Source organism: Bos taurus, chromosome 5, assembly GCF_002263795.3.
Source record: "Bos taurus isolate L1 Dominette 01449 registration number 42190680 breed Hereford chromosome 5, ARS-UCD2.0, whole genome shotgun sequence".
NCBI lineage: Eukaryota > Metazoa > Chordata > Mammalia > Artiodactyla > Bovidae > Bos > Bos taurus.
This window is the reverse complement of record NC_037332.1, coordinates 80,273,189-80,300,625: the sequence shown is the minus strand read 5'-3', so window position 1 is coordinate 80,300,625 and position 27,437 is coordinate 80,273,189. Positions and strand designations below refer to the sequence as shown.

General features: G+C 37.6%; 2 protein-coding genes across 6 annotated transcripts in view; one reads left to right on the top strand and one right to left on the bottom strand.

The window, feature by feature from the left end:
• Positions 1–20,129, top strand: part of FAR2 (fatty acyl-CoA reductase 2) — a 177,461-nt gene extending 157,332 nt beyond the window's left edge. For 4 of the 5 annotated variants that reach the window (XM_059886546.1, XM_059886547.1, XM_005206902.5 and 1 more), the window contains 4 exons: positions 2,616–2,787; positions 7,921–8,050; positions 16,065–16,192; positions 17,085–20,129. In XM_059886546.1, the coding sequence (XP_059742529.1) occupies positions 2,616–2,787; positions 7,921–8,050; positions 16,065–16,192; positions 17,085–17,247 (593 nt within the window). In that variant the 3' untranslated portion in view covers positions 17,248–20,129. The remainder of the gene's footprint in view (positions 1–2,615; positions 2,788–7,920; positions 8,051–16,064; positions 16,193–17,084) is intronic. The other variant, NM_001076022.1, reaches the window with a different exon arrangement.
• A 4,880-nt stretch (positions 20,130–25,009) lies between these two features.
• The window catches only part of ERGIC2 (ERGIC and golgi 2), a 43,295-nt gene continuing 40,867 nt past the window's right edge, over positions 25,010–27,437 (bottom strand). Inside the window, exons 13-14 of the mRNA NM_001075563.1 lie at positions 25,661–25,743; positions 25,010–25,499 (exon numbers count right to left, since the gene is read on the bottom strand). Of these exons, the coding sequence (NP_001069031.1) occupies positions 25,437–25,499; positions 25,661–25,743 (146 nt within the window). The 3' untranslated portion in view covers positions 25,010–25,436. The remainder of the gene's footprint in view (positions 25,500–25,660; positions 25,744–27,437) is intronic.

Below are 27,437 nucleotides of genomic sequence, written 5' to 3'. Positions count from 1 at the left end.
CATCTGCCGCAGGGAAAACAACGTGTCGTGGAGCTTTGAGTCTAATGCAGGAAAAGATAAAACATAGGTAAAGCCAGAAAAATAACTGCAAATTGTGAATGTGTAGAGTTAATTAGAATGCACTGTGGTATCTCAAAGAAAGGGACCAGCGAAACAGCGGCGTGAGTGTGAGCAATAAGGGGTCCATTGGCTGTAGGGATTTAAAAAACAAATAAAGTCAAGCCAAAGTCAGTATTTATAAGCAATATCAGTGATAAAATACTTCTCCTGGCCACTGTGCTCATGCACACAGCCCTCGCCCCCCGGACATATCACTGAGAATGTGCCATGATTAATGGCCAAGTAGATTTAGAAAAATCCAATGATACTAACTGGTATCATTGAGTCAGTGATACTCTTTATTAATTTAGGCAGTCAGCCATAGTGTAACCTTGAAAGTAGCCTGTTGAATTGAATTAGAATTAATCCTGCATATGCCAGAAAATTAGCTAACCAATCTTGTACTCTGCTTCTGATTTTCTTATGAATATCTAAAACTTTTAGATCATCTAATTGCTGTTTAGCTACTAGATGTTGAAAAAAATTAAATGTGCTTAATTTGTTAGAATCTTATTTCCAATTCAGAGCATTCCACTGCACTATTCTATTTGCAAAGTTATTATTTCAGTAAAAGTAAAATGAAATTATCTATTACCATCATATCCAGTTATTTAGATCATATAATGAAATAATTCTGGAAATATTTGGAAATAAAAATAAATCTTCTCTATCTCAGTAACAGAATTAAGGTATCACTCATAAAAAGAGGCATTAGTAGAAGTAACCAAAATACTTAAGTTCTTAAATCAAAAGATGCTACATGTAAATTCCATACATGGGATTCAAAATAGTCTTCTTCTTGCTGAAAATTCTTACTGTCTATTTTATGAACATACACAGTGTAATAGTTAAAAGTGATCTTAAAAATAATCTAATGTGCTTACTTCTTTTGATTATAGTACATATAAAACTCTCATTCTGCTTTTTTCTCTTTTCCTTGTTTTTAAATTGAAGTATACTTATTTACAATGTTGTGTTAATTTCGTGTATATAGCAAAGTGATTCAGATAGATATCTGATATAGATATGTAAATAGATAGATATCATTCTGCTCTTAAAATAAACTTTGCTTTGACAGAAATTGCTGAATCAGTGAAAGTCAGACAGTCAAATCACTGCAGCTTGTTCCATGTTACACAGCCACTTATTAACCTTTTTCTTTATATATGTATATATTATTCAACTATAGCTGACTGACAGTGTTTCAGGTGCACAGCAAGGTGACTCAGTTATACACAAACAGAGATATTATTTTTTAAATTACTTTCCATTATAGTTATTACAAGATATTAACTATAGTTCCCTGTGCTATACTGTAAACCTTTGTTGCATATCTAATTTCTTAAAATTAGAAATCTAGCTTTCTATTTGCCACGTACTAACTTTAACACTCAACAAGAAGGATAAAATTTAGAGGAAAGCCTTTCATTCACAAAACCATTACAAACTTTGTATTTTCGAAATGAAAGTATGGTACAATAAAAATTAAATTCTTTAAAAAATAGTCTAGTGTTCTCACTTTATTTTACACACAAAGCCCAGAGAGAGTAAATGATTCATTCATTGCACATGGGTAGCAGGAGCCGGACATAGAAGTAGATGACGGGTATGAATGTCTAATGATCACCCCACTAGGGATTTGTAAAGTCAACATGAATCCCTCTGGGAGGAAAAGACCCAGGATCAGATGTTTCTGGATAATCTTTTCTGTATGGGGTATATATTTTTCATACAGACTTCCAGGTAGTATCTTTTACAGAGGACAGTAACCATATTATCATAATAATTGATAACTTCATCATAACTGAGCAATGAACTTAGGCAACTTTGAAAATTCTACAAAAATAAAATCAAAACTGAGTTCAAAAGAATGAGTACCTTTTGAAAATAAGTATTTGATTTACAGATGTACATTAAAAGCTTTAAACCAGGTTTTATATAAGTAATGATATACTTTTTAAGATTATTATTTAAGAAAACTCTGGAGACAAGAGTAAAACAATTGAGTCTGACATATTGCCAGAGTAGTAGAAATACCAAAGAAGTAAAAGACTGGTATTTAAAATGAACCAACATGAAGGAATCCTAATTTTAGAGTCTCTCTTTTACATAAATCTTTATAAAAGTTTACATAAATCTTTATAAAAGTTTAAGTAAAGTGTTAAGAAACTTTCCTGATTGTTCTGCAAGTGATGATCCAACCAAAGAAATAACACCCCCAGGCTCTGTCTTGGGCTTTCTGAATAGACTAAATAACCTTGAAATTGAATTGAAATTTTAGTATTGACTAAAACTATTTTCCCAAGAAGTTGTTTTAGGGTAAAGGTTTCAAGTGAAGGATTCAATTCTTAACCAATTTACATTGTTTAAATTTGCAGATGACCACTTGCCTGGTGTAAAAATCTTAGTATTATTCTTGACTTGACCCATTGCAAATGCCATCCACCATAATGGGTGGCATTTGCAATGCTCCTGGATTTAGCACTTAATCTCCCCCATCCCCACCCCCTCTCCAGGACTCCAAGTCTTGGCAACCTTTGAAAAAATCCCATTTGAGAGAGCTTTCAGGAGGCCGAACGCTGACTTCACAACCAACAACATCACAACCCATTACTGGAATGCTGTCAGTCACCGGGCCCCTGCCATCATCTATGACTTCTATCTTCGTCTCACAGGAAGGAAGCCCAGGTGAGAAACGGAGACAATAGCTTTAGGAGTGTCTGCATGAAAGTTAAGGACTCCAGTCCTTTGCCTTCCCATCACCTACGGGTCAAAGTGACAGTTGAATCATAGTTATGATTATATCTCTAAGGGAGTTAACTATATCTCTAGTTATGATTTTATCTCTACAGAGGGACAATCAAAGCAGTAGTAGTGGGAACCCCAAGGGAACCCTACCTTAATGTTAAGGAACTTGCGTGATGAATTCACCTAAAAAGAAAAGCAACTGAGAGTCTGTATCTGGGAGTTTGTAAACTGTTAGATTCAATCCCTGGGTTGGGAATTTCCCTTGGAGGAGGGTATGGCAACCCACTCCAGTATTCTGGCCTGGACAATCCTGTGGACAAGAGAGCTTGACGGGCTACAATCCATAGGATCACAAAGAGTTGGATGTGACTCAGTGATTTAGCAGGACAGTTAATCTTACAATGTGCTACAATGTTAACAGCCTCACATACAAACAAGGGGTGATGCATGATGACCTTATTTTAATTCTCACAACAACCCAAGGAGGGTATTCTCGTCCCAGTTTTACAGGTGAGGAAATGGAAGTTAGAGAAAGAATTTTAAGTAGTCTCAGAGGCAGAGACAGAGGAAAGATCTGGAGAAACCTGAACTGAACTTACTGCCACGTGGAGATGAGTGAAGAGAGTAGAGGGAGCAGAGTGTCAGGGTGTTGACGCTGGGTGACTTAGGGCATGTCCCTTTCTACTCTGGTCTCACTTGAATAACACTTTGTGTTTCTGAGTCATCATCATTATCATAATTACCAAAGGCAATTCCTGCCATCAGAAGCCTGATGTTAGCCTCTTTTAAAGGAGAAATTCTCTCTCAGTGTGTTTATTTCCATTCTTATTAGTAGAGCAAATGAGTAATGCTTAGGCAATGTAGAGTTTATCCACATTTTCAGAGATCTTACTTAGAGTTCATAACTCATTGTCAGTTTCTTCTTGAGTAAGGTGAAAAGGGGGACACTATGTTTGTGGGGAAATATTTGTATAACGGGCTTATTAAATAAAGATGGGAAAAGAAGGAAAACCAAACACTGCTGGCAGAAACACAAGCCTTTAAAATATATCAGAGTTGGAAGGAGACCTGGATGAAGAGCAAAGTTCAGTAAGAAGAAAAGAAAAACACAGGAGGAACAGGCCCAGTAAAAATCTTTATGTATTTTGTTTGTAAGAAATTAAATTGTAATATTCATGGGAAACGATGATTCATTTGGTGATAGGAATCTTAAGAATAATCTTTAAGGCAGAAAGTGCTAGAATCCTTCTGGACCCTTTCCTTCCCCAAGTGTGTTTGTGTGTAATCACTTATGCATTTACAACCATATGTATGGTTTTGCTTAGAGGTAAGGCGTGTCTCTATGTATGTTTAAATCAATCCTACATACTTTCTTTTTCACTTGTATTCCGTGAAAATCCAAGTCATTCTGCTAGCGCTGTCTTTTTCACCCCCATTACAAACAATGGGACAAGTGTCAGTGCACACGCATCTTGATAGAATGTGCCTTTAGTCTGTGGAGGATGCTGATGGGTAGGCGTGCTAGATTGGAGGGTACATTCAACATGGATATTATGACTACTACCAGGTTGCCTTAAAGGAAGCCTCTGTCAATTTATACACTATCACAACAGCTCATTAATACTTCGCAGAAATCAATATTTTGAATTGTTAAGCTAATGACAAGAACTAACATCTCTGTCACTTTGATTTGCATTTTCCTTGATTGACGGAGGGGCTGGGTTTTCATTTGTTTATTAGACATTCATGTTTTCTCTGTTATGAGTTGCTTGCTTCTATTTCTCACCTATTTTTTAATTTTGTTTCTTATTGAAATATAATTTATTTACAATGTTCAGATGTACAGCAGTGATTCATATATATATATATATGCATATATGTATATTCAGGCTCTTATTGCTTATTTTATATATAGTAATATGTATCTGTTAATATCAAATTCTAAGTTTATCCCTCCCCCGCTTTCCCCTTTGGGAACCGTAAGTTTGTTTTCCATGTGATCCTGTTTCTGTTTCACAGTAGATTCATTCATATCATTCTTTTTAGATTCTACATATAAGTTATATCATATTATATTTGTCTTTCTCTGTCTTAATTACTTCGCTTAGTATGATAATCTCTATGTCCATTCATGTTGCTACAACAGCATTATTTCATTCTTCTTTATGGCTAATATTTCTATTTTTCTATTGGACTTTACTTATTAATTTATGGAAGCTGTGTGTATATGTATATATGTATAAATATATAGTTTTCAAAGGAGGAATTCTCTCTCAGTGTGTTTATTTAGGGGCTTCTCTCATGGCTCTGTGGTAAAGAATCCGCCTGCCAGTGCAGGAGATGCGGGTTCAGTCCCTGAGACAGGAATGTCTTCTGGGGAAGGGAATGGCAACCCACTCCAGTATTCTTGCCTGGGAAATCCCATGGACAGAGAAGCCTAGCAGGCTACAGTCCACCGGGTCATAAGAATCAGACACGATGTAGCAATTAATCAACAACAATATTCTATTTTTCTGTTGGGTTGTACTTATTATGAAAGTGGTGTGGGTATGTATATATGTGTAAATATATAATTAATGTGGTTTCTTGAAGTCAGTTTCTTATCCTGTAGCTCTGATTATGAAGCATTTTTAATACAAGGGAAACTACATATTATGCAAGTCTTAAGAGCATGGAGTTTGGTCAGACTTACAGACCTAAATCCTGGCCTTCACTAATTTATCCATATGAGCCCTAAATTACTTAACCTTTCTAAATACTAACTTGTTAAAAAGAGATTGTAATCATACCTATTTTACAGGATTTTACATTAGGGTGCATAAAATATAGTAATCACTATTATTACCAAAGAAAAATTTTATATGATAAAATGAGTCATTTTTCCTTTATAGCTTTTGCATTGTATGTATTAATAAGATCTTCACCACATGAGAATAATAAGTGTACTCTTTCTTTCTAAAAAAATACTATTTTGCTGATACAGTCCTGTACATACAATGATCAGATCAGATCAGTTGCTCAGTCATGTCCGACTTTTTGCGACCCCATGAATCGCAGCACGCCAGGCCTCCCTGTCCATCACCAACTCCCGGAGTTCACTCAGACTCACGTCCATCGAGTCAGTGATGCCATCCAGCCATCTCATCCTCTGTCGTCCCCTTCTCCTCCTGCCCCCAATCCCTCCCAGCATCAGAGTCTTTTCCAATGGATCAACTCTTCACATGAAGTGGCCAAAGTACTGGAGTTTCAGCTTTAGCATCATTCCTTCCAAAGAAATCCCAGGGCTGATCTCCTTTAGAATGGACTGGTTGGATCTCCTTGCAGTCCAAGGAACTCTCAAGAGTCTTCTCCAACACCACAGTTCAAAACCATTGTACACATTGTATAATCACTTGTACAATGATTATTTTTTACAAGTAAGTCTATTGAAATCATATCAATTACTTCAGAGTTGTAAAATGAATAAAGATTGTAAATTTGTTTGGATTGCTGTAACAGAATATCATCAACTATGTGGCTTATAAACAATAGAAATTTATTTCTCATAGAACTGGAGACTAGGAAGCCTAAAATCAAGGTGCTGGTGGATCCAGCATCTGCTGAGGGCCCACTTCCTGGTTTCTGACAGCCATGTTCTCTGTGTCCTCACAGGCTGGCAGGGCCAAGGGAGCTTTCTGGGGTCCCTTTTATAAGGGCTTTCCACATCTGCCAAAGTCTCCTTCTCCAATACTACCACATTAGGAGTAATAGGTTTCAACATGTGAATTGTGGGGGGATATAAATATTCATTCTATAGCCAAGATGTTAGATAACAATAGCAAATGGAAACCTATTATGATGCTTGAATTAGGGAATAATGATTCTACAGCCTTGCTTAAGAATTTCCCATAATACAATGAGAGAAGTACCTCATGAGTCATTAGAGATATGGACATGAGGATTTGACCAGAAATAAGACCAAATTCCCAAAATAGCATCATAAGTCATTATGGGGTCAACTATAGTAGTCACTGTTACCAAGATTAGCCTAACTGGTGGAAGATAAAAATCAAATGATCTTTAGGCCAGATATGATTTGTAGCTAGAAAATCTAGTTTTGAGCATTAACTATGTGACCCTGAACCTATTAATCCTTCTGCAAAATGAAGATAAACAATATAGACCCTGACTACCTCATGGAATCATACTGTATAAATTAAGAAAGCATGTTTTTTAAAAATATAAATTGTTACAAAATTGGGAAGTTCAAACAACAGGTCCTCACCACGGGGTTAAAAGATTTGATCCATTTAAAGTAATGAGATCCAGGGGGTCCCATTTGCAAAAGCAGAGACTTTTTGAAGTCCATCAAAACTGGGTTGTAATTTTGGCATTGACACATGATATTATCATGGCTACTCAATCTTTTCTAAGCTAACTTTATCTGTTCATAAAAACACAAACCTACCTAACAGGGATGTTACCGGTATTAGTGGAGACAATATTTTTTTAAACGTTATCAGCACTGTGCCTGAGTAGATTATTAACAAATAAAATATTTTCCCCTTTAAATCTGCATTAAGAGCTGTTTTTGGTTCACCAGATGCTAATATAGTCACCACTTCTGCCCAGAGTTATATACAACTCTCATTGATTTGAAACCTCAAATCAATAAATTAAAAAAAAAAAAATCCAAGAACGTACATTAAAGAAGAGAAATAGGTTTTCTTCTTGTCTACCTCAGAATTCAAGAACGAAGAGTATGTCATTGGGGGTGAATATCTTGCTCGGCTTTTAAAATACTTGCAACTCTTGAAAAAGAGATGGTAGGAAAGAGACAGAGAAGTAGCTTTAGTGGTATTAAAATGCCTGCTAGAACAAGCTCCTTTAGGTTCAGCTGCATCCCTTCTTTCAACAGAGGGTTAATGTGGAAGAGAAAAAAGAATAAGAATTTTAATGAGGAACTGAGGGAAACGTGGGAAGGAATAACTTTTATATTTTTCAGACCTAATTTTTCATATACCCCTATGTAGTAGCAGGAAAGCCACCACCTGTGGTGCACTGATATTGGCTCCTATGTGATCTTTACCTCAGGATGACAAAGCTCATGAATCGGCTTTTAAGAACCCTTTCCATGCTGGAGTATTTCGTCAACCGGAGCTGGGAATGGAGCACCTACAACACTGAAATGCTGATGTCCGAGCTGAGTCCCGAAGACCAGAGAGTGAGTACAGTCCCGACAACCGGCAGGCAAACCTTCCCCACTCGGAAGTTAGAACTATTTGACTTGGAGAGTTGATGAATAAAGGCAGTTTTATATACACAGATTTTTTTTTTTTTCTTTTTGGGCTAAGAAAATCAGTGAATGCTATCAACACAATGGCAGGACACAAGTGTAACATAGGTAAGAGATCTAGTTTCTTAGCCTTTGGTCAGCTTCTCCCTGCTATTCTGCAGTCAGGTCTCATAAACTTTGTTTCACTCCTTTGTTCACCTTTGGTGAGTGAAAGTGAAGTGAAGTCGCTCAGTTGTGCCCGACTCTTTGCAACCCCATGGACAGTAGCCTGCACCAGGCTCCTCCATCCATGGGATTTTCTAGGCAAGAGTACTGGAGGGGGTTGCCATTTCCTTCTCTTCAACAAATCCTCAATACCTCTGTCTTTCCCTCCCAAACATATGCCTTCAATGAAAAATAATAATTTTATGGCTCAGCAACTCTCTCATCCACTGTTCTTGTCAAATCAAAATCATTCTGCATCACCAAAGCTACAGTTCCTTTCTTCCTACCTTTTTAAAGCTAACTTTCCACCTCTGCGTTCTAGCCCATCTCAGATCTCCTACCATCAGCATTTCCCTCTCTGTAGGATTGTCATTCTTCCTCCCTATAATGATGTCTCTTTGACCATTCAGACATTTATTTCTCAAGACAGGCCTATACTTTAATTGTTTAGTGTAAGTACTATTTGGGCTTCCTGGTGGCTCAGATGGTAAAGCATCTGCCTGCAACTCGGAAGCCCCGGGTTCAATCCCTGGGTCAGGAACATCTCCTGGAGAAGGAAATGGCACCCCACTCCAGTACTCTTGCCTGGAAAATCCTATGGATGGAGGAGCCTGGTAGGCTACAGTCCATGGGGTTGCAAAGAGTCAGACATGACTGAGCAACTTCACTTTACTTTTTACTATAAGTACTATTTATTTCTCTGTATTAGCTTCTAACCAGTCACAAATGGTTGTCCTGAAATTCACGAATATAGAAAACTGTATTTTGTACATGTTCCTAGCTTTGATTTTCCTCCATTTGTTCCTTGAGCACATTCTTGGTTTCAATTAAGCTTTAAAGTTTTCAATCTCTTGACTGACATTTTCCACTAAATTTTCTTAAAAAAAAAAGATAAATTTCTTCATTTATCTTGTACTTGACAGCATGCAGAAGAAACCAAGTCATGTTGAGAAGTAAATGTTAGATAAATACCCTCACCTGTCAGCTCCTATCTACCAGCCTCATAGTGCATGATTCAAATGCAAGTCCTAAAATTACTTCCCACCAGGAAACCTAAGGATTATTTGCAGTCAGTTCAGTTCGGTCGCTCAGTTGTGTCCAATTCTTTGCGACCCCATGAATCGCAGCACGCCAGGCCTCCCTGTCCATCACCAACTCCCGGAGTTCACTCAGACTCACGTCCATCGAGTCAGTGATGCCATCCAGCCATCTCATCCTCTGTCGTTCCCTTCTCCTCCTGCCCCCAATCCCTCCCAGCATCAGTCTTTTCCAATGAGTCAACTCTTTGCATGAGGTGTCCAAAGTACTGGAGTTTCAGCTTCAGGATCATTCCCTCCAAAGAAATCCCAGGCCTGATCTCCTTCAGAATCGACTGGTTGGATCTCCTTGCAGTCCAAGGGACTCTCAAGATTCATGTTGATGTATGGCAAAACCATTACAATATTGTAAAGTAATAAGCCTCCAATTAAAATAAATTTATATTAAAAAAATAAATAATAAATTAAAAAAAAAAAGAGTCTTCTACAACACCACAGTTTAAAAGCATCAATTCTTCGGCCCTTAGCCTTCTTCACAGTCCAACTCTCACATCCATACATGACCACAGGAAAAACCATAGCCTTGACTAGACAGACCTTGTTGGCAAAGTAATGTCTCTGCTTTTGAATATGCTATCTAGGTTGGTCATAACTTTTCTTCCAAGGAGTAAGCGTCTTTTAATTTTGTGGCTTCAGTCACCATCTGCAGTGATTTTGGAGTCCCCAAAAATAAAGTCTGACACTGTTTCCATTGTTTCCCCATCTATTTCCCATGAAGTGATGGGACCAGATGCCATGATCTGAATGTTGAGCTTTAAGCCAACTTTTTCACTCTCCACTTTCACTTTCATCAAGAGGCTTTTGAGTTCCTCTTCATTTTCTGCCATAAGGGTGGTGTCATGTGCATATCTGAGGTAATTGATATTTCTCCCAGCAATCTTGATTCCAGTTTGTGTTTCTTCCAGTCCAGCATTTCTCATGATGTACTCTGCACAGAAGTTAAATAAGCAGGGTGATAATATACAGCCTTGACATACGCCTTGTCCTATTTGGAACCAGTCTGTTGTTCCATGTCCAGTTCTAACTGTTGCTTCCTGACCTGCATGCAGGTTTCTCAAGAGGCAGGTCAGGCGGTCTGGTATTCCCATCTCTTTCAGAATTTCCCACAGTTTATTGTGATCCACACAGTCAAAGGCTTTGGCATAGTCAATAAAGCAGAAATAGATGTTTTTCTGGAACTCTCTTGCTTTTTCCATGATCCAGCAGATGTTCACAATTTGATCTCTGGTTCCTCTGCCTTTTCTAAAACCAGCTTGAACATCAGGAAGTTCACGGTTCATGTATTGCTGAAGCCTGGCTTGGATTTGCAGTCAGATGCAATAATTGTTATATTAAATGTACTAGTTGAGATTTTGTTGTTGTTTGGTTGCTAAGTCATGTCTGACCGCTTGCGCCCCCATGGACTGTAGCATGCCAGGCTCCTCTGTCCATGGGATTCTCCAGGCAAGAATACTGGAGTGGCTTGCCATTTCCTTCTCTAGAGGATCTTTGCAACCCAGGGATTGAATCCATGTCTTCTGCATTGGCAGGTGGATTCATTACCACTGAGCCACTAGGAAAGCCCAGTTGAGATTTAGATGAATATTTTAACTGAAATCATCACTCCGTTCAGTTCAGTCGCTCAGTCGTGTCCAACTCTTTGTGACCCCATGAACCGCAGCATGCCAGGCCTCCCTGAACATCACCAACTCCCAGAGTCCACCCAAACCCATGTCCATCGAGTCAGTGATGCTATCCAACCATCTCATCCTCTGTCATCCCCTTCTCCTCCTGCCCTCAATTGTTCCCAGCATCAGGGCCTTTTCAAATGAGTCAGCTCTTCGCATCAGGTGGCCAAAGTATTGGAGTTTCAGCTTCAACATCAGTCCCTCCAATGAACACTCAGGACTGATCTCCTTTAGGATGGCCTGGTTGGATCTCCTTGTAGTCCAAGGGACTCTCACGAGTCTTCTCCAACACCACAGTTCAAAAGCATCAATTCTTGGGCGCTCAGCTTTCTTCACAGTCCAATTCTCACATCCATACATGACCACTGGAAAAACCATAGCCTTGACTAAATAGACCTCTGCTGGCAAAGTAATGTTTCTGCTTTTTAATATGCTGTCTAGGTTGGTTATAACTTTCCTTCCAAGGAGGAAGCGTCTTTTAATTTCATGGCTGCAATCACCATCTGCAGTGATTTTGGAGCCTACCTCTGAGTTTAAAAGTGAAAGACGCTCAGTTATGTCCAACTCCTTGCGTCTCCATGGACTATATAGTCCATGGAATTCTCCAGCCCAGAATATTGGTGTGGGTAGCCTTTCCCTTCTCCAGGGGATCTTCCCAACCCAGGGTTCGAACCCACGTCTCCCGCATTGCAGGCAGATATTTTACCAGCTGAACCACAAGGGAAGCCCCGAAATGCTGGAGTGAATAGCCTATCCCTTCTCCAGTGGATCTTCCTGACCCAGGAATCAAACCGGGGTCTCCTACATTGTAGGCAGATTCTTTACCAACTGAGTAATTCTAAAATGGACATGAAATAGAACCTTTTTCCCAGAAATGTCTACATATCTTGTATAGACAAAATTCTTCAAAGTACCTATGTTTAAAATAAATGGATCAAACCAGATTATTTTTAAAAACCCATCATGCTATTATAAATTACATATGACTTATCTGTATTGCATTTTCTTCATGGAATTTACCCATCTAAATAATGCAAAAGATAATAAGCTTATAGTTTCAGTTTTGACACTTTCAAAATATTTTAACATAAAATAAAAATTTTGTGGAAAAAAAGAATCAAAGCTGCAGTGTATTTCATATATGTGTATATATATATATATATATGCTTGCAAAATATTTTAGCAAAGATAATAGTCCTGAATACTTGCATAGTTGCCAAGCTCTGGTGTGGCTCAGAATTCAGTTTCATTTGCCATATAGAATGAGGATTCCAAACTAGGGCTTCATTGAAATCTAATTTAGAAATAACATAAAAATAAAAGTCTCTGCATATATAGATGAATACGCAGCATTTGGTGGTACTGTGGAAAATAAAAATATCCAAACAAAGTGATACAGAATTACTTTTAGAAAGCAGTTTTTGGTTAAGTCTGTGAACCTCTCTGGAACTCGTTAGTCTTATCTGCTTTCCTTGTTAATACTCCAATTTACTTGACAAAGATTTGAGGTAACTTGCAGTAAATACATGTAGTAAAAGACCAAAGCAGAAATAAAATATAAGCCAGGGAAAATATGTACTAAAATAGGAACTTAAGAGCAAGAATGAAAAAAAACTGACATTCGTGTCTAGTCTTTAAGATCCTACCGTGTGTGCTGTTGCTTCACTTGTGTCCAGCTCTTTGCGACCCTATGGATCATAGCCCGCCAGGCTCCTCTGTCCATGAGATTCTCCAGGCAAGAATACTGGAGTGGGTTGCTGTGTCCTCCTCCAGGGGATATTCCCAACCCAAGGATTGAACCTGTGTCTCTTCTGTCTCCTGCATGGGCAGGTGGGTTTTTTACCACTAGCACCACCTCAGTTCAGTTCAGTTCAGTCGCTCAGTCATGTCCGACTCTTTGCAACCCCATGAATCGCAGCACGCCAGGCCTCCCTGTCCATCACCAACTCCTGGAGTTCACTCAGACTCAGGTCCATCGAGTTGGTGATGCCATCCAGCCATCTCATCCTCTGTCATCCCCTAGCACCACCTGGAAAGCGCTAAAAGATGCTGTAAGTCACTACATTTGAGAAGGAAATTTGTTCTTAAGATTTTTGGTGGCAACATGAAAAGGCATTCTTTAAGAGGAGGAAATACACTAGTGTTCTGCGTGTTCCACTCTAAATGGTTCTGAAGGGCTCCATCTAGTGGCATACCAAGAGACAGAGTGGATAAACATCTCTAAAGTAAATAAGAATATAAATTCTGCTTAGTTAGTCCTTAGACATTGCTTCTCAAAGTTTACCTTAATCAGCAAAATGAAGTAGTGATATTTCAGGAAAGGGTGCTAGCCCAAGGGGAAAACAGCAAAATTTACTAATGGAAAGAAAAATATATGTAATTTGTCTTGGTGCCTAATGTATTATTCTCTCTTAAGAAATAATTCTCCTTTACTTGAAATTAAATTAGGTTTCACCAGACTAATATCAGTTCCTTAAAATTGCTAAGACTTCCTAAAAGCCAAATATGTGTGCTTGATCAATGTTTAAATCTAGATCTGATAGACAGAGTGCCTGATGAACTATGGATAGAGGTTCGTGACATTGTACAGGAGACAAGGATCAAGACCATCCCCAAGAAAAAGAAAAGCAAAATGGCTGTCTGAGAAGGGCTTACAAATAGCTGTGGAAAGAAGAGAAGCAAAAAGCAAAGGAGAAAAGGAAAGATATACCCATTTGAATGCAGAGTTTCAAAGAACAGCAAGGAGAGATAAGAAAGCCTTCCTCAGCAATCAATGGAAAGAAATAGAGGAAAACAATAGAATGGGAAAGACTAGAGATCTGTTCAAGAGAATTAGAGATACCAAGGGAACATTTCATGCAAAGGTGGGCTCAATAAAGGACAGAAATGGTATGGACCTGACAGAAGCAAAAGATATTAAAAAGAGGTGGCAAGAATACACAGAAGAACTATACAAAAAAGATCTTCACGACTCAGATAATCACGATGGTGTGATCACTCACCTAGAGCCAAACATCCTGGAATGTGAAGTCAAGTGGGCCTTAGGAAGCATCACTACGAACAAAGCTAGTGGAGGTGATGGATTCCAGTGGAGCTATTTCAAATCCTGAAAGATGATGCTGTGAAAGTGCTGCACTCAATATGTCAGCAAATTTGGAAAACTCAGCATTGGCCACAGGACTGGAAAAGGTCAGTTTTCATTCCAATCCCAAAGAAAGGCAATGCCAAAGAATGCTCAAACTACCGCACAATTGCACTCATCTCACACGCTAGTAAAGTAATGCTCAAAATTCTCCAAGCCAGGCTTCAACAATACGTGAACTGTGAACTTCCAGATGTTCAAGCTGGTTTTAGAAAAGGAAGAGGAACCAGAGATCAACCTGCCAACATTCGCTGGATCATCGAAAAAGCAAGAGAGTTCCAGAAAAACATCTATTTCTGCTTTATTGACTATGCCAAAGCCTTTGACTGTGTGGATCACAATAAACTGTGGAAAATTCTGAAAGAGAAGGGAATACCAGACCGCCTGATCTGCCTCTTGAGAAACCTGTATGCAGGTCAGGAAGCAACCGTTAGAACTGGACATGGAACAACAGACTGGTTCCAAATAGGAAAAGGAGTATGTCAAGGCTGTATATTGTCACCCTCCTTATTTAACTTAGATGCAGAGTACATCATGAGAAACACTGGGCTGGATGAAGCACAAGCTGGAATCAAGATTACCGGGAGAAATATCAATAACCTCAGATATGCAGATGACACCACCCTTAAGGCAGAAAGTGAAGAAGAACTAAGAGCCTCTTGATGAAAGTGAAAGATGAGAGTGAAAAACTTGGCTTAAAGCTCAACATTCAGAAAGCTAAGATCATGGCATCCAGTCCCATCACTTCATGGCAAATAGATGTGGAAACAGTGTCAGACTTTATTTTTTTGGGCTGCAAAATCACTGCAGATGGTGATTGCAGCCATGAAATTAAAAGATGCTTACTCCTTGGAAGGAAAGTTATGACCAACCTAGACAGCACATTAAAAAGCAGAGAAATTACTTTGCCAACAAAGGTCTGTCTAGTCAAGGCTATGGTTTTTCCAGTAGTCATTTTGGTTGTAAGAGCTGGACTATAAAGAAAGCAGAGTGCTGAAGAATTGATGCTCTTGAACTGTGGTGTTGGAGAAGACTCTTGAGAGTCCCTTGGACTGCAAGGAGATCCAACCAGTCCATCCTAAAGGAAATCAGTCCTGGGTTTTCATTGGAAGGACTGATGTTAAAGCTGAAACTCCAATATTTTGGCCACCTGATTCAAAGAGCTGACTCTTTTGGAAAGACCCTGATGTTGGGAAAGATTGAAGGCAGGAGGAGAAGGGGAAGACAAAGGATGAGATGGTTAGTTGGCATCACTGACTCAATGGACATGAGTTGGGGTAAACTCTGGGAGTTGGTGATGTTCAGGGAAGCCTGGCATGCTGCAGTTCATGGGATCACAGAGTCAGACATGACTGAGTGATTGAACTGAACTGAATGTTTAAATATTTCTATATACATGGCAATCCATATTATCACTGCCTTTAAAATAACAGCTCAAATAATCTCATTTGGAGGGGTATCAAGACAATGGCACCCCACTCTAGTACTCCTGCCTGGAAAATTCCATGGACGGAGGAGCCTGGTAGGCTGCAGTCCATAGGGTCGCTAAGAGTCGGACACGACTGAGCGACTTCACTTTCACTTTTCACTTTCATGCATTGGAGAAGGAAATGGCAACCCACTCCAGTGTTCTTGCCTGGAGAACCACAGGGACGGGTGGGCTGCCGTCTCTGGGGTCGCACAGAGTCAGACACGACTGAAGCGACTTAGCAGCAGCAGCACCTAAATCTTCCAAACCAAATGCCACTTATTTATATAAAAGAAACTTCATCAAATGTGCAAAGTGATCATCCAGCAGTTCTGACAATCCATAATCTCTTCTTGCCTTTCAGGTATTCAACTTTGATGTACGTCAGCTGAACTGGTTAGAATACATTGAAAATTATGTTTTAGGAGTTAAGAAGTACTTATTGAAAGAGGATATGGCTGGGATCCCAGAAGCAAAGCAACACTTAAAAAGGTAAGTATAACATTTATTAAGTACTTAGCATGTGTAGCTCATTTTATACCAGGCATGAAATTTGAGCAGGAGAGCAGCTAATATTTTTCTAGCCTTTATACTATATATCCTAGTATACACTATTTAGACTTCACCATACTTCTATGAGGCAGGTAGTATTTTTGTTATCCCATTTCCATCAAAGAACTATTTAGGTTCAAAGGAGGGAAGTGGGCAAGCTGTACGTGGTAAGCAGAGGAGCCAGATTTGTATCTAAGTTTGCTTTTTCTACCATATCCTGTCATAATGTGCTATAAAGAATACCCAACAGGCAGGAAACCTGATGATGCTATTTAACATGGTCAAATCAATTAACTGTTCAATAGCTTTGACTGCCTGAAATTTTTTTTCAATAAAAAATTCTATGTTCCCTAAGGAACACAGAATTATAGCAGTCTTGCATAATTCTGGTAGAAGCAAAGGGTTTTTAATGAAGAGATGATATGGATGGGAAAAGTTGATTGCAAACAGACAGGAACCTTGAATTGAAAAGCAAGGTGAGACTTTAGAATTTACCCTCTAGTAAACGAGAATCAGTGATTTGTGATATACAGTAACATGATCAAAGTGTATTTAAGAAAGCTTATATTAGCCATGTTTATAAGACAGGTTAAAGCAGAGAGGTATGAGAAAGGGAAACTAGTCAGGGGAATATTGTAGAAATATGATTACTCAGAATGAACGTGGTGGAAATGAAAGCTATCAAAATCAAAAGGCTATCAGATACTGCCATATACCTGAGGACACTTAATTATTTGCTGGTCATAGCCAGGAAAAGATACATTTATGCTTTAGGTAACATAGTTGGGTATTTGATACTGTGTTGACGTTGGTTATATATGTCTGTTTCCAGGCTCCGAAATATTCACTACCTCTTTAATACTGCTCTCTTCCTCATCGCCTGGCGTCTTCTCATTGCAAGATCTCAGGTGGCTCGGAATGTGTGGTTCTTCATCGTGAGCTTCTGTTACAAATTCCTCTCCTACTTTAGGGCATCTAGCACACTTAATGTCTAAGAACATTTGGCAATCTCCCTTTGTCTGGAACCTCTCAGATACCTCTAAAACAGCAACTGTGGTTCTCAAGATTAGGTAACAAATATGCCCATCATTACCTGTCAAATGTGCTGTCATGTATTCATCCTTATTTCTAAACTATAAATTTTCATTTCATTTCAGTGAGAGAACAGAAGTCATATCCTAACGAATTATCATACAAATTTTAGGAAAAAAATTGTTTCCAGATTGTTTCTTTAACACTATTCTGTGCTCTTGAATATAAAACACCAAAGGACACCCATCTTCCCTTATTTAGCTTTGTTCTCCTTGAGAGGACTAATGTGCTCAATAAACATGGAAGGACACATGACAGAAGTTGAGACACGCTCAAGAAAGGCAGTTGTCACTGGAACCATTTAGTATAGTGTACTTAGTATAAAGGCTGAAAATCAAGATAAGCAGACAAAGGTCTCAACATCATCATAAATGCTGTAAGAGAAACAGTTCTCCGTGGAGGTTTCTGCTTTCTTTTTGTGCTATACTATGGAGTCCTGGTCAAGGGCTGGGAAATTAGAAAAGTGGGTTCACATCTAACATTTTCCTTCACTATACCCACATCTGAAACCTGAAGAGAACCAAGAGGTGTAAATAATGTATATAGAGTGAGGGCTCAAGCATATTTTCATTATGGGTGATTATTATGCTTTTAAGTAAAAATTGGTTCTTGTAATTTGAATTTGACAACTATTATTCTAAATCTTTTGAATCATAAATTTTCCTGATTACCTCCTCTTAGGAGTTTTCCTCTTGTTCATTAAACTGGCCAAATCCCTTATATTTAAGCTTATATTGCCCAGGCCTTCGATTAGAGTGACTAATGTTAGAGGAAGGCCCTAGGCTAAAATCACGTAAAAACCCATTTTCCTGATATTTGCCACTGAGAAAAGCAAAATTGCAAATAAAAATGTAAATGCTAGTCATATTTTCTGTGGGGAAGTTCACTCTTTCACCAGGACTTTAGTATCTTGATCACTCCAGTTGCAGAATGTTACCTGTACAATGTGCAGCCGAAAAGGACAGACTTCATTAGTGACTGGAAGTTCAGAGAACAGGTGTTGTTTTAAACATATTTTATGTATAATGCAAATGAATTAGTAAAAATCTGTTCTCAGATTCCCATATTAATAATATAACTGTTATCCCAACTTTCCTCATATTTGAGAGACGAGTGCATTTTAGATTGCAGCACTTCATGTTAAAAACGTGGGATATGATTCAAATAACAGTACCTGGGGCCTAAGTAACTAAAAATAATCATAACTACTAGAAAATTATATGAGCATAAAACATTCAATGTTAGTTATACATATGGCTCACTTCCTGGGATAATTGGTTAATACTCAGAAAGGCACATTCATGTGGTAGAAGTGTACTAGAGCTGTGAGGGCAACTTCTAGCCCAGTATTAGTTGAAATTTTTCTGAACCCCATAAAGCACATTTGGGGTCGGGGCAGGGAGACTCTTCTGGGCAATGTCTTTCTCAATCTCATCTAAGTTATGTGAACTACTTTCCAGGGCAGAAAACCCAGCTCTGAAAGAAAGCAGCTGGTTATCTTCAGTTTGAGATTTCTGTGATTATGTTTAAGATAAAAACTATAGATGATAAAAAGGAAATTAAGATATAATTCAATGAAATTGGACAACACATAATAGTTCTAAGAATTTACTATCTTTTGGTTATTTTATGTTTCACCAACTCAATAAATTCCACTGATCATTCAGTTTTGACTTGATTAAATGAAAATTTGAATTAAAGACTGATTTCCTCTTCTAGTATTGTATCTTTAACTGCTGACTACTGCAGTAGATCTTCTCCCTCATCCTTAGGAAAATAAAAAGAAACTACCAGATGAATATGAATTAACACATTCCCATAATGCTTTTTCAGACACCATTAATAGCGTACAGAGCAGGATGAGCACAGCCTTTACAGGTAGCCATTGCTGTGCCTCATTACGCTGCACCGTTACTAGGCAACAGGTCTTGCTCAGTCATTGTCAGTGCCTCAGTGGGCCCCACCCACAAGCAGCAATCTGTCAATGAACAACCGTTAGTTGTCCTGCTCAGTTATTGGTCAGTGCCACAGTGGGCACGCCCCACAAGTAACTGTCAATGAGGGACAACTGGGGAAGTGACTCAGCCAAGGGTCAGTGGTGTGGTGGTCATCAGGTGGAAAGGCAGATTCAGGCCTTCTCCTGGAGGCCCTCCAGCTCATCCAGCCTTGGGCCAGCAAGTGAACTGAAGGACCCAGGGAACAGACGGAACTATGTCCTGCAGGGCTCCAGAGCGCTCACTAAGGCCCTCCACTAGTCTTGGCCCAGACCTTGAGGAGCAGTGAACCTCCCCCCCATCCCTGTCTCTGCTACTAAATAGCACAGCCATCTGCCTTGGTTGCAGTCTGTGAGACCTGATCTCCCCTCTTTTTGGGCAACCTGAGGAGACTGAGGGCAAAGTGGGTTGGGTGCATGGCAGAGATGACAGCTTGGCAGGGTTTGGGGACCTGGACCTAAGGGAGCTGCCAACTGAGATCTGCCTCCTCTTAGCCAGGACCAGGACCTTGGAGGATGCAAGTTGTGCCTTGGGACCTTGCCCTTTCTTAACAGGACAGAGAATAACATTGGTTTGGTAGAGATTTACAGGAACATTGTTCCCTGATCACGACCTGACCTCAGGAACAAAGGATCTGATGCCAAGAAGTTTGCAACAACTAACCACGCCCTTCCCTCACCTTTTGCTTTTAAAGGGGCTTGTTGAAAGCTTTCACTAACTGGGTTTCTTAAGGCATCAGCCACCCATTTCCTTGTATGAATCTGTAATAAACCTTTCTCTGTTCCAAACTCTATGATGTTTTAGTATTGACAGACCTCACCTGTGCATCAGGCACATGGACTTGCAATTTGTAACACATGCTGAAGAATGTTCTACCTGTGGTATTAGAGAAATGACACAAACTTCTCTTGTGATGATTAAGCTGTAAAAGTAGGTATCTGCATGAAAGAAAACCCCTAGCTACTTTATATATCAAGACCAGTAACAATTATTTGAGTGCCTAATATATACAATCCAATAAGAACTTTCTACTTTTGATGGAGAAGGGGACAGTAAGTACAAAGAAAAGGTTACTTTTTAAAAGCTTTGGTAATCCCTATATTCTGCACCCACAAGATATTACAGTAACAAACATTACAGAACTGAAAACAGTCAACACATGAGGCAGTTAATTCTAGAAAAAGTTGAGGCAGAAGGGCACACAAATCAGAAAAACATTTCTCACAAATTTATACTAACCTAACATCTCCAGCTAGTATAAAATTTAACTCATTTAAATTTTTAGCTCATTTAAATAACTGACTTAGAATCTCAAGGTAAAATTGACTTGAGAAGGGACTAATAGTAAGTAGTGTATCTCATAGTGAACATTAACAATTAGGTCAGCCTAAAGTTTCTTGTAAAGAGATCAAACTAGTCAATCCTAAGGGAAAACAGTCCTGAATGTTCACTGGAAGGACTGATACTAAAGCTGAAGTTCCAATACTTTGGCTACCTGATGCGAAGAACTGACTCCTTAGAAAAGACTGATGCTGGGGAAGATTGAAAACAGAAGAGGACGACAGAGGATGAGATGGTTGGATGACATCACTGACTCGATGGATACCAGTCTGAGCAAGTTCAGGGAGTTGGTGATGGACAGGGAAGCCTGGTGTGCTGCAGTCATGGGGTTGCAAAGAGTGGGACACAACTGAGTGAATAAACTGAACATTTCTAAAAATATCAATGTTTCAAAGTTCCAAGAATCACATGCAAATTTCCGTGTAACTTTTCCCCTGTACATTTTCTATGCAAATCTAAAAAATTATGTTTTGGGAACCATATACATATATGAAAAAATGCTCACTACCTAGATTACCTTTTAAAAATATAACAAATTGCCAGAATTGCTGATTTTAAGATATAACTGACTTGAGAGACAGGAATGCCCTGTGAGGTGCAGATACAAATACGACAACAGATACTTAACTGAAATTGAGTGTTAACAGCTAGAAGAGCTCTCTGATATAAAATAGATTAATATTTTAGGTGTATCCCTACTTTATTTGAAATATCAGTTCCAAGCCAGAATCGTAAATGGGTTGGAAAGATGTGGAGTTGGGTCAATTTCACCAATTCTAGAAAAATATCTTAAAGAAATCAAAGGTAAGTATAATACAAGAAATCACCCAATTAATTTGTATAGTTGCTTGAAAGCAGAAGAGAATTTACAAAATATTTACTACATAATTATATGCTGTGTTGTTGAAGGTCTGCTTTAGTATGTAGTATGTATCTTACATCAATGTATACCTTTTGCCACACCTCCTCATTCTGGGCTTTACATTAAAATTATTACACAAATAGCATAAATGAATTTGGAAGAATTGTTAATGTCTTTTGATAAATACAACTTGCAGTCGCTGAAACAAAACCATTAAATGGTTTGCTGATTATAATCTGTTTGGGGCCTCCCTGGTGGCTCAGATGGTAAAGCGTCCACCCGCAATGAGGGAAACCCAGTTTCGATCCCTGGGTTGTGAAGATCCTCTAGAGAAGGAAATGGCAACCCACTCCAGTATTCTTGCCTGGAGAATCCCATGGACAGAGGACCCTGATAGGCTACAGTCCATGGGGTCGCAAAGAGTCAGACACATTGGAGTCAAATCTTTTCCTCACTCACTCGTAACACGAAAAATATAGAATAAATGGCATATGATACAATAATTTAGCTCCATCTGAAGCAAAAGGAAAGATACTGAATGATAAAGATTGCTGTAGTTTTTCTAGGAGGAAAAAGAAGCTTAAATATGAGGAACTAAGGCTTATTTGGGGGTACATGATCGTAAAAGGACAAAAAATTATTGTACAATTTATTTTATTGAGTCCCATCTTTAGAATTGAGACACTGAATGAGTCTTTTGTCTTTCTTTCTGTTAAAACAATTTTAAAAACTACAAGAAAAAAAAAATCCAAGGCATTTTGTTTCCTACTCTTAAAATAATGCTGATTTAATCACTAAAATATTCCAAAAGGGGTGGGAGGAATTACAATAAATAAATAGTACTTGGATATTACTCCAGGCTTCATACCATAAGGTAGTGAACACGTAGTGATCTATTTGGATAGTGCTGACAAAGGGTGACTCATTTTGGCTTAAAGGTTTGCTAGACCTCCAGACAGACAGGGAAGAGCTTAAGTACTAATTTAAAGCCTGATGAGATTTTAAAGATCCTAAGGCTCAGGTTAAGTAATTTAAAAAATACACACATCTCAAACTTAAGTTTAAAGGTTTTAAATTGTGAAACAAAGGAGCTGCATGTACATTTAATTTTTGGTACCTGAATTACTAACCTAAGACATCAAAAGACAATGTACAACATGTGTCTTTATACCATTAAAAAAATTAGATCTTAGTCATTCCTTTATGAATTCCAAAGCTTGTATTAAAGATTATAAACTCTGTCGTTAGTAAAGTTTTATTACAAAAATTCAGTGCTTTATATCATAAAATGTATATGAGAAAAGCATAATATTAATCATCTAAGTCAAGAATTAGAAATGTGTAATTCTGAGTTAAGCTTTTCCCAAGAGGTAGTCTGAAGTGTACAAATACTGCAGCAGAGAATTATTCATCTTTTTCATTTAAACATTTCATCTCTTTTTATAGGCTGTATGTATGCAAACACAGATGAAAAAGAAAACTCATTTCACATAATTCCAGATCTCAATATTAAAATATTTAGGATGGAATATATACACATAGATACTATGAATGCCCTAATAAAATAAAAAATTGAGTAATAAACTCAGGTATCCCCTACTAGAGGCATAGATAGATAGGCCAGTACAGTGTTCTCTGCCACGGAAAAGAAACACTTGGTGAGGTCAAAAACTGCTACTAAATCCTAATACACAAGTGTACGGCATCACCCATCATACAAAGGGCTGGTCAGAATCTTAATACTTTGATCGCCCAAAATCTGACCCTGACTATTCGAGGGATTTCAGGTGAAAACCTTTCATAACTTTTAAAATGGAAATCAATGGCAAAGTAGTATTTTGCTTCAATGAAATTCCTTTTATACTCAGTTTTAATGGGACAGATTAATACCATTACAATTTTAATATGGTATTTGGAAAACAAAACGGTAACAATTAAAAATCATATATAAGTACCAAAATAATTTTTAAAATCCTTCTTAAAGATACTCAACTTTTATAATCCTAATTGAAAGAAAATAATTCTAAATCAATAGTTCTTCCTATTAAAATAACCCTGAAACTTAACTGAATTTTCTGACAAGCAGATTCACAGAACCAACATTCAGTCTAAAATAGCTAAAATTCTAATTAAAAATTCCTTTTCCCAGTCTACCTTCACTGGAAATAACATCTGAAGAAATCAGAAGTTTCTAAATAATGAGAAGGCCATTCATTATTTGGAATTTTCTGAATTTGAAAATCTTTCAAAGCATAAACTTGTCACATATTAGTTAACTTAATGGCTCTTAATCATATTAACTGTGTATTTTAAACAATGATGCTTATTATTTTCAAAATAGCATTCTTATATAAGCTTTACTATAAAGTAGTTTTATCAGTATTTCTTCTTCTTTCCATTATCTGCCCCAACTGCTTTCAACAGGACATTTTTCTCTTTTACCTTTTAACAGAAAGGAATTTGAAAAACTCTCACTTGTGGTGTCCTATTCTCTAAAAACCATTTAAAATCTTGTCTTTTAGTCTTGGTCTTGTTACTTACCTGGAATTTTTGTTTCCCCATTTCCCTAAAAGACTTAAACCATGAGGAACTGGTTGATGATTCTTCTACTGTCATTATAAAGCATTACAAAAGGAAAAATGATGTTGGCACATATATTCCAAATTTAGGTTTTAACAGCACCTGAGTGATATACCCCTCTTTTTTAAATCTTTTATATCACCTAGAAATTTAAAATTAATCCTAAAATAGTTAAGAAATCTAGACCAACACAATCTAATACAGAATCAATCACATTCAGGACACTGAATGCAGATAGTTCTTTCATAATACAGTTTTACAGTTTAAATGTTTAATATGATCAACATTTAATCATATTAATGTTTAATATGACAGTTTAATATGATAATCTCTCAGATCTGACATTGTCTTACTTAAATATTTGCCTCATACTTCTATTTTTAAGTTACCCTGTTGCCCACTACCACAACACATAAAAAATGCTACTTTTCCTCTTAATATTTTACAAACTGATAATTTCCATCATTAGCAGTGGATCTTTTTATTACTCATCCCCTGTTCCCAAACTATAACAAGAATAAGGATCATATTAGGAAACTTAGCATCTTTTTTTAACAATGTGCTTTCTTATCCCTGCATACGTGCCCACTATACAATTTGTGAATGATACCTCTGTTACATATTACAGCATCTACCTCTGTTACATATTACAGCATCTGCCCTTCTAAGTATTTACCTTAGTCTTTCATGACTTTGCCTTGAACAATCAGAAATGTCAATAGCCAGAGTTTAAAGAAAAGCAGTTACCACCCTAAGACCCAAAATTGGATAAATGGTCTTGTCATTATGGCTTAACAGTAATATGGCTATAACATAGGGACCCCGCCTTTTCCTTTATTAACAATGTGACCTGACCACACTTTTTAAAGTCTAGACTAGTTTTCCATATGTTTTACATATTTTATTCTGACATCATATCTTTAAAAAAACAAAGAGATGAAAATATTTGCACTTATCAATGCCATTTTCTTTAGATGTGATTTGACTTCTTCCTTCAGGCTCTTTGTCATCAAGAAGCAAGGTCTGCTTTCAGTACTGCCCATCTCCTCTGAAAATATCAGAAGGGGTCATGTTCAAAGCAATACTCAGCTGGGCGTATTCACTGATTAGATTAGCTGCATAATTTCTTCTAGAACATTTGTAACAGACACGAAACATATAGGATTTCAGTTTGGGTTTCTTTTTTTTTCTCCCTAGGTGTGATTTCTGCTTCTCATTCATATTTTCTTTTCTTTGAATATATTGCACAATATTTTATTATTAAAAAAGGTTTTATGTCTCAGGCAAAAAGTTCTTCTCCTTTACTTGGGAGGTGTTAATGTGTATTATTTTCTAAAAGAGGTACATGGTTGTCCGTGTGGCCATCTTCAAAGGGAACCTAGAGAGGAACAAAAAGACCAAAGTATGAGTTTTATTTCTTACACTATTTCCTCTAAACATAATGCTTCATTTTGGGCAATTTCTTTCAGGCACCAAGAACTAATATTTATATTTAACAATGATACTATGACCTGGGATGGAAATCACTGTATCACTTACAGAATTGACAGGTTTGTAGGCTCCAAGTCTGAAACGACAGTAAATTATTTCAACTATAAATTTGCCAATTCCATGTAGCATGCCTGTAACAACAAAATGTTTGCTTTTAATTAAATTATGCTTTTAATGAAATTTCTTCCTATATTATTTATTTCCTAAATTTGTAAGAATATAAAACTCAACTAATTACAATGGACTAGGTTAAGGAAGGTTAACAGTTTGCTTTATTGACATCCACAGTTAAAAATATCAAGACAATTGGATTTTAAAATAAATGAACTTCTTTTCAAAATCAGAAGGCCACATAATTCATGACCTTGACAAAGCAATCTTTTCAAAGGTGCTTAATGTATCTTATACCACCACAAATTTAAATGACTCTGTTGTAAATAAAGCAGTAACCACAAAAGCTATTTATTCATTTAAAAAATATACTTCAAACTATAAACTCCATGTAATATTAAACAGAAGTTAGCATAAAAAAGGAACTATTTAGGTTGGTACAAAAGTAACTGCAGTTTCAGACTGAATTTTAAATCATTAGAACCAGGCTCAAACACATCTTTTTTTAATTAAAATAGGAACTATTACAATCAACACATTGTTGCCAATGAGAAATAAGTTTGCTTATTCCTATAGCATAAAAATCCATGTTTTGGGATTCAATGAAGTCTTGGAAAGTATCTTCTGCCTCCTGCTGGTTTTGGAAGCATTTTCCCTGCAAGAAGTGGTCAAGATGCTTGAAGAAGTGGTAGTCAGTTGGTGAAAAGTCAGGTGAATACAGCATATGAGCAAAACTTCATAGCCTGATTCGTTCAACTTTTGAAACGTTGGTTGTGCAACCTGCAGCTGGGCACTGTTGTAGAGAAGAACTGGGCCCTTTTTGTTGACCAGTGTCAGCTGGAGGTGCTGCAGCTTTCAGTGCTTCTCACTGATTTCCTGAGCATACCCCTCAGATGTAATGATTTCGCCTACAGAGGATTAGATGGGTGGCAGACCACCAAACAGTGACCATGACCCCTTTTCTGGTGCAAATTCAGCTTTGGGAAGTGCTCTGGAGCTTCTGAGTTGGTCATCTCTGGATGTCATATACAGCCCACTTTTTGTTGCACATCACAATCCGATTGAGAAATGGCTTGTTGCACAGACAAAGAGAAGACACTTCAAAATGAATTTTTTTATTTTCAGTCAGCTCATAGGCAGCCACTTAAATCAAGCTTTTTCACCTTTCCAAATTGCTTCAAATGCCAAATGACCATAGAATGGTTGACACTGAGTTCCACTACAACTTCTGTAGTTCTAAGAGGATCAGCTTCAATGATGGCTTTCAATTGAAGCTGTCAATTTCCAATGGCCTGCCACTACACTCCTCATCTTCAAGGCTCTCGTCTCCTTTGCAAAACTTACTGAAGCATCACTGCACTGTATATTCATTAGTAGTTTCTGGGCCAAGTGCACTGTTGCAAGTTGTCAGACTGGCTGCTTTACAACCCATTTTGAACTCAAATAAGAAAATCACTTAAATTTGCTTTTTGTCTAACATCATTTCCATGGTCTAAAATAAATATAAAATAAACAGTAAGTAATAAGTCATTAGCCAAAAACATAAAGTGAGAAATGAACATTAAAATGATGTATACATAAGCACATTTATTCTAATATCAAATGGTAAATTTCAACAATGTAAAAACCACAGCTACTTTTGCACCAACCTAATATTTCCTTTATCCTTTCTATTTTATTTTTCTTTCTATATTTAACACTCAAATTTTCACAA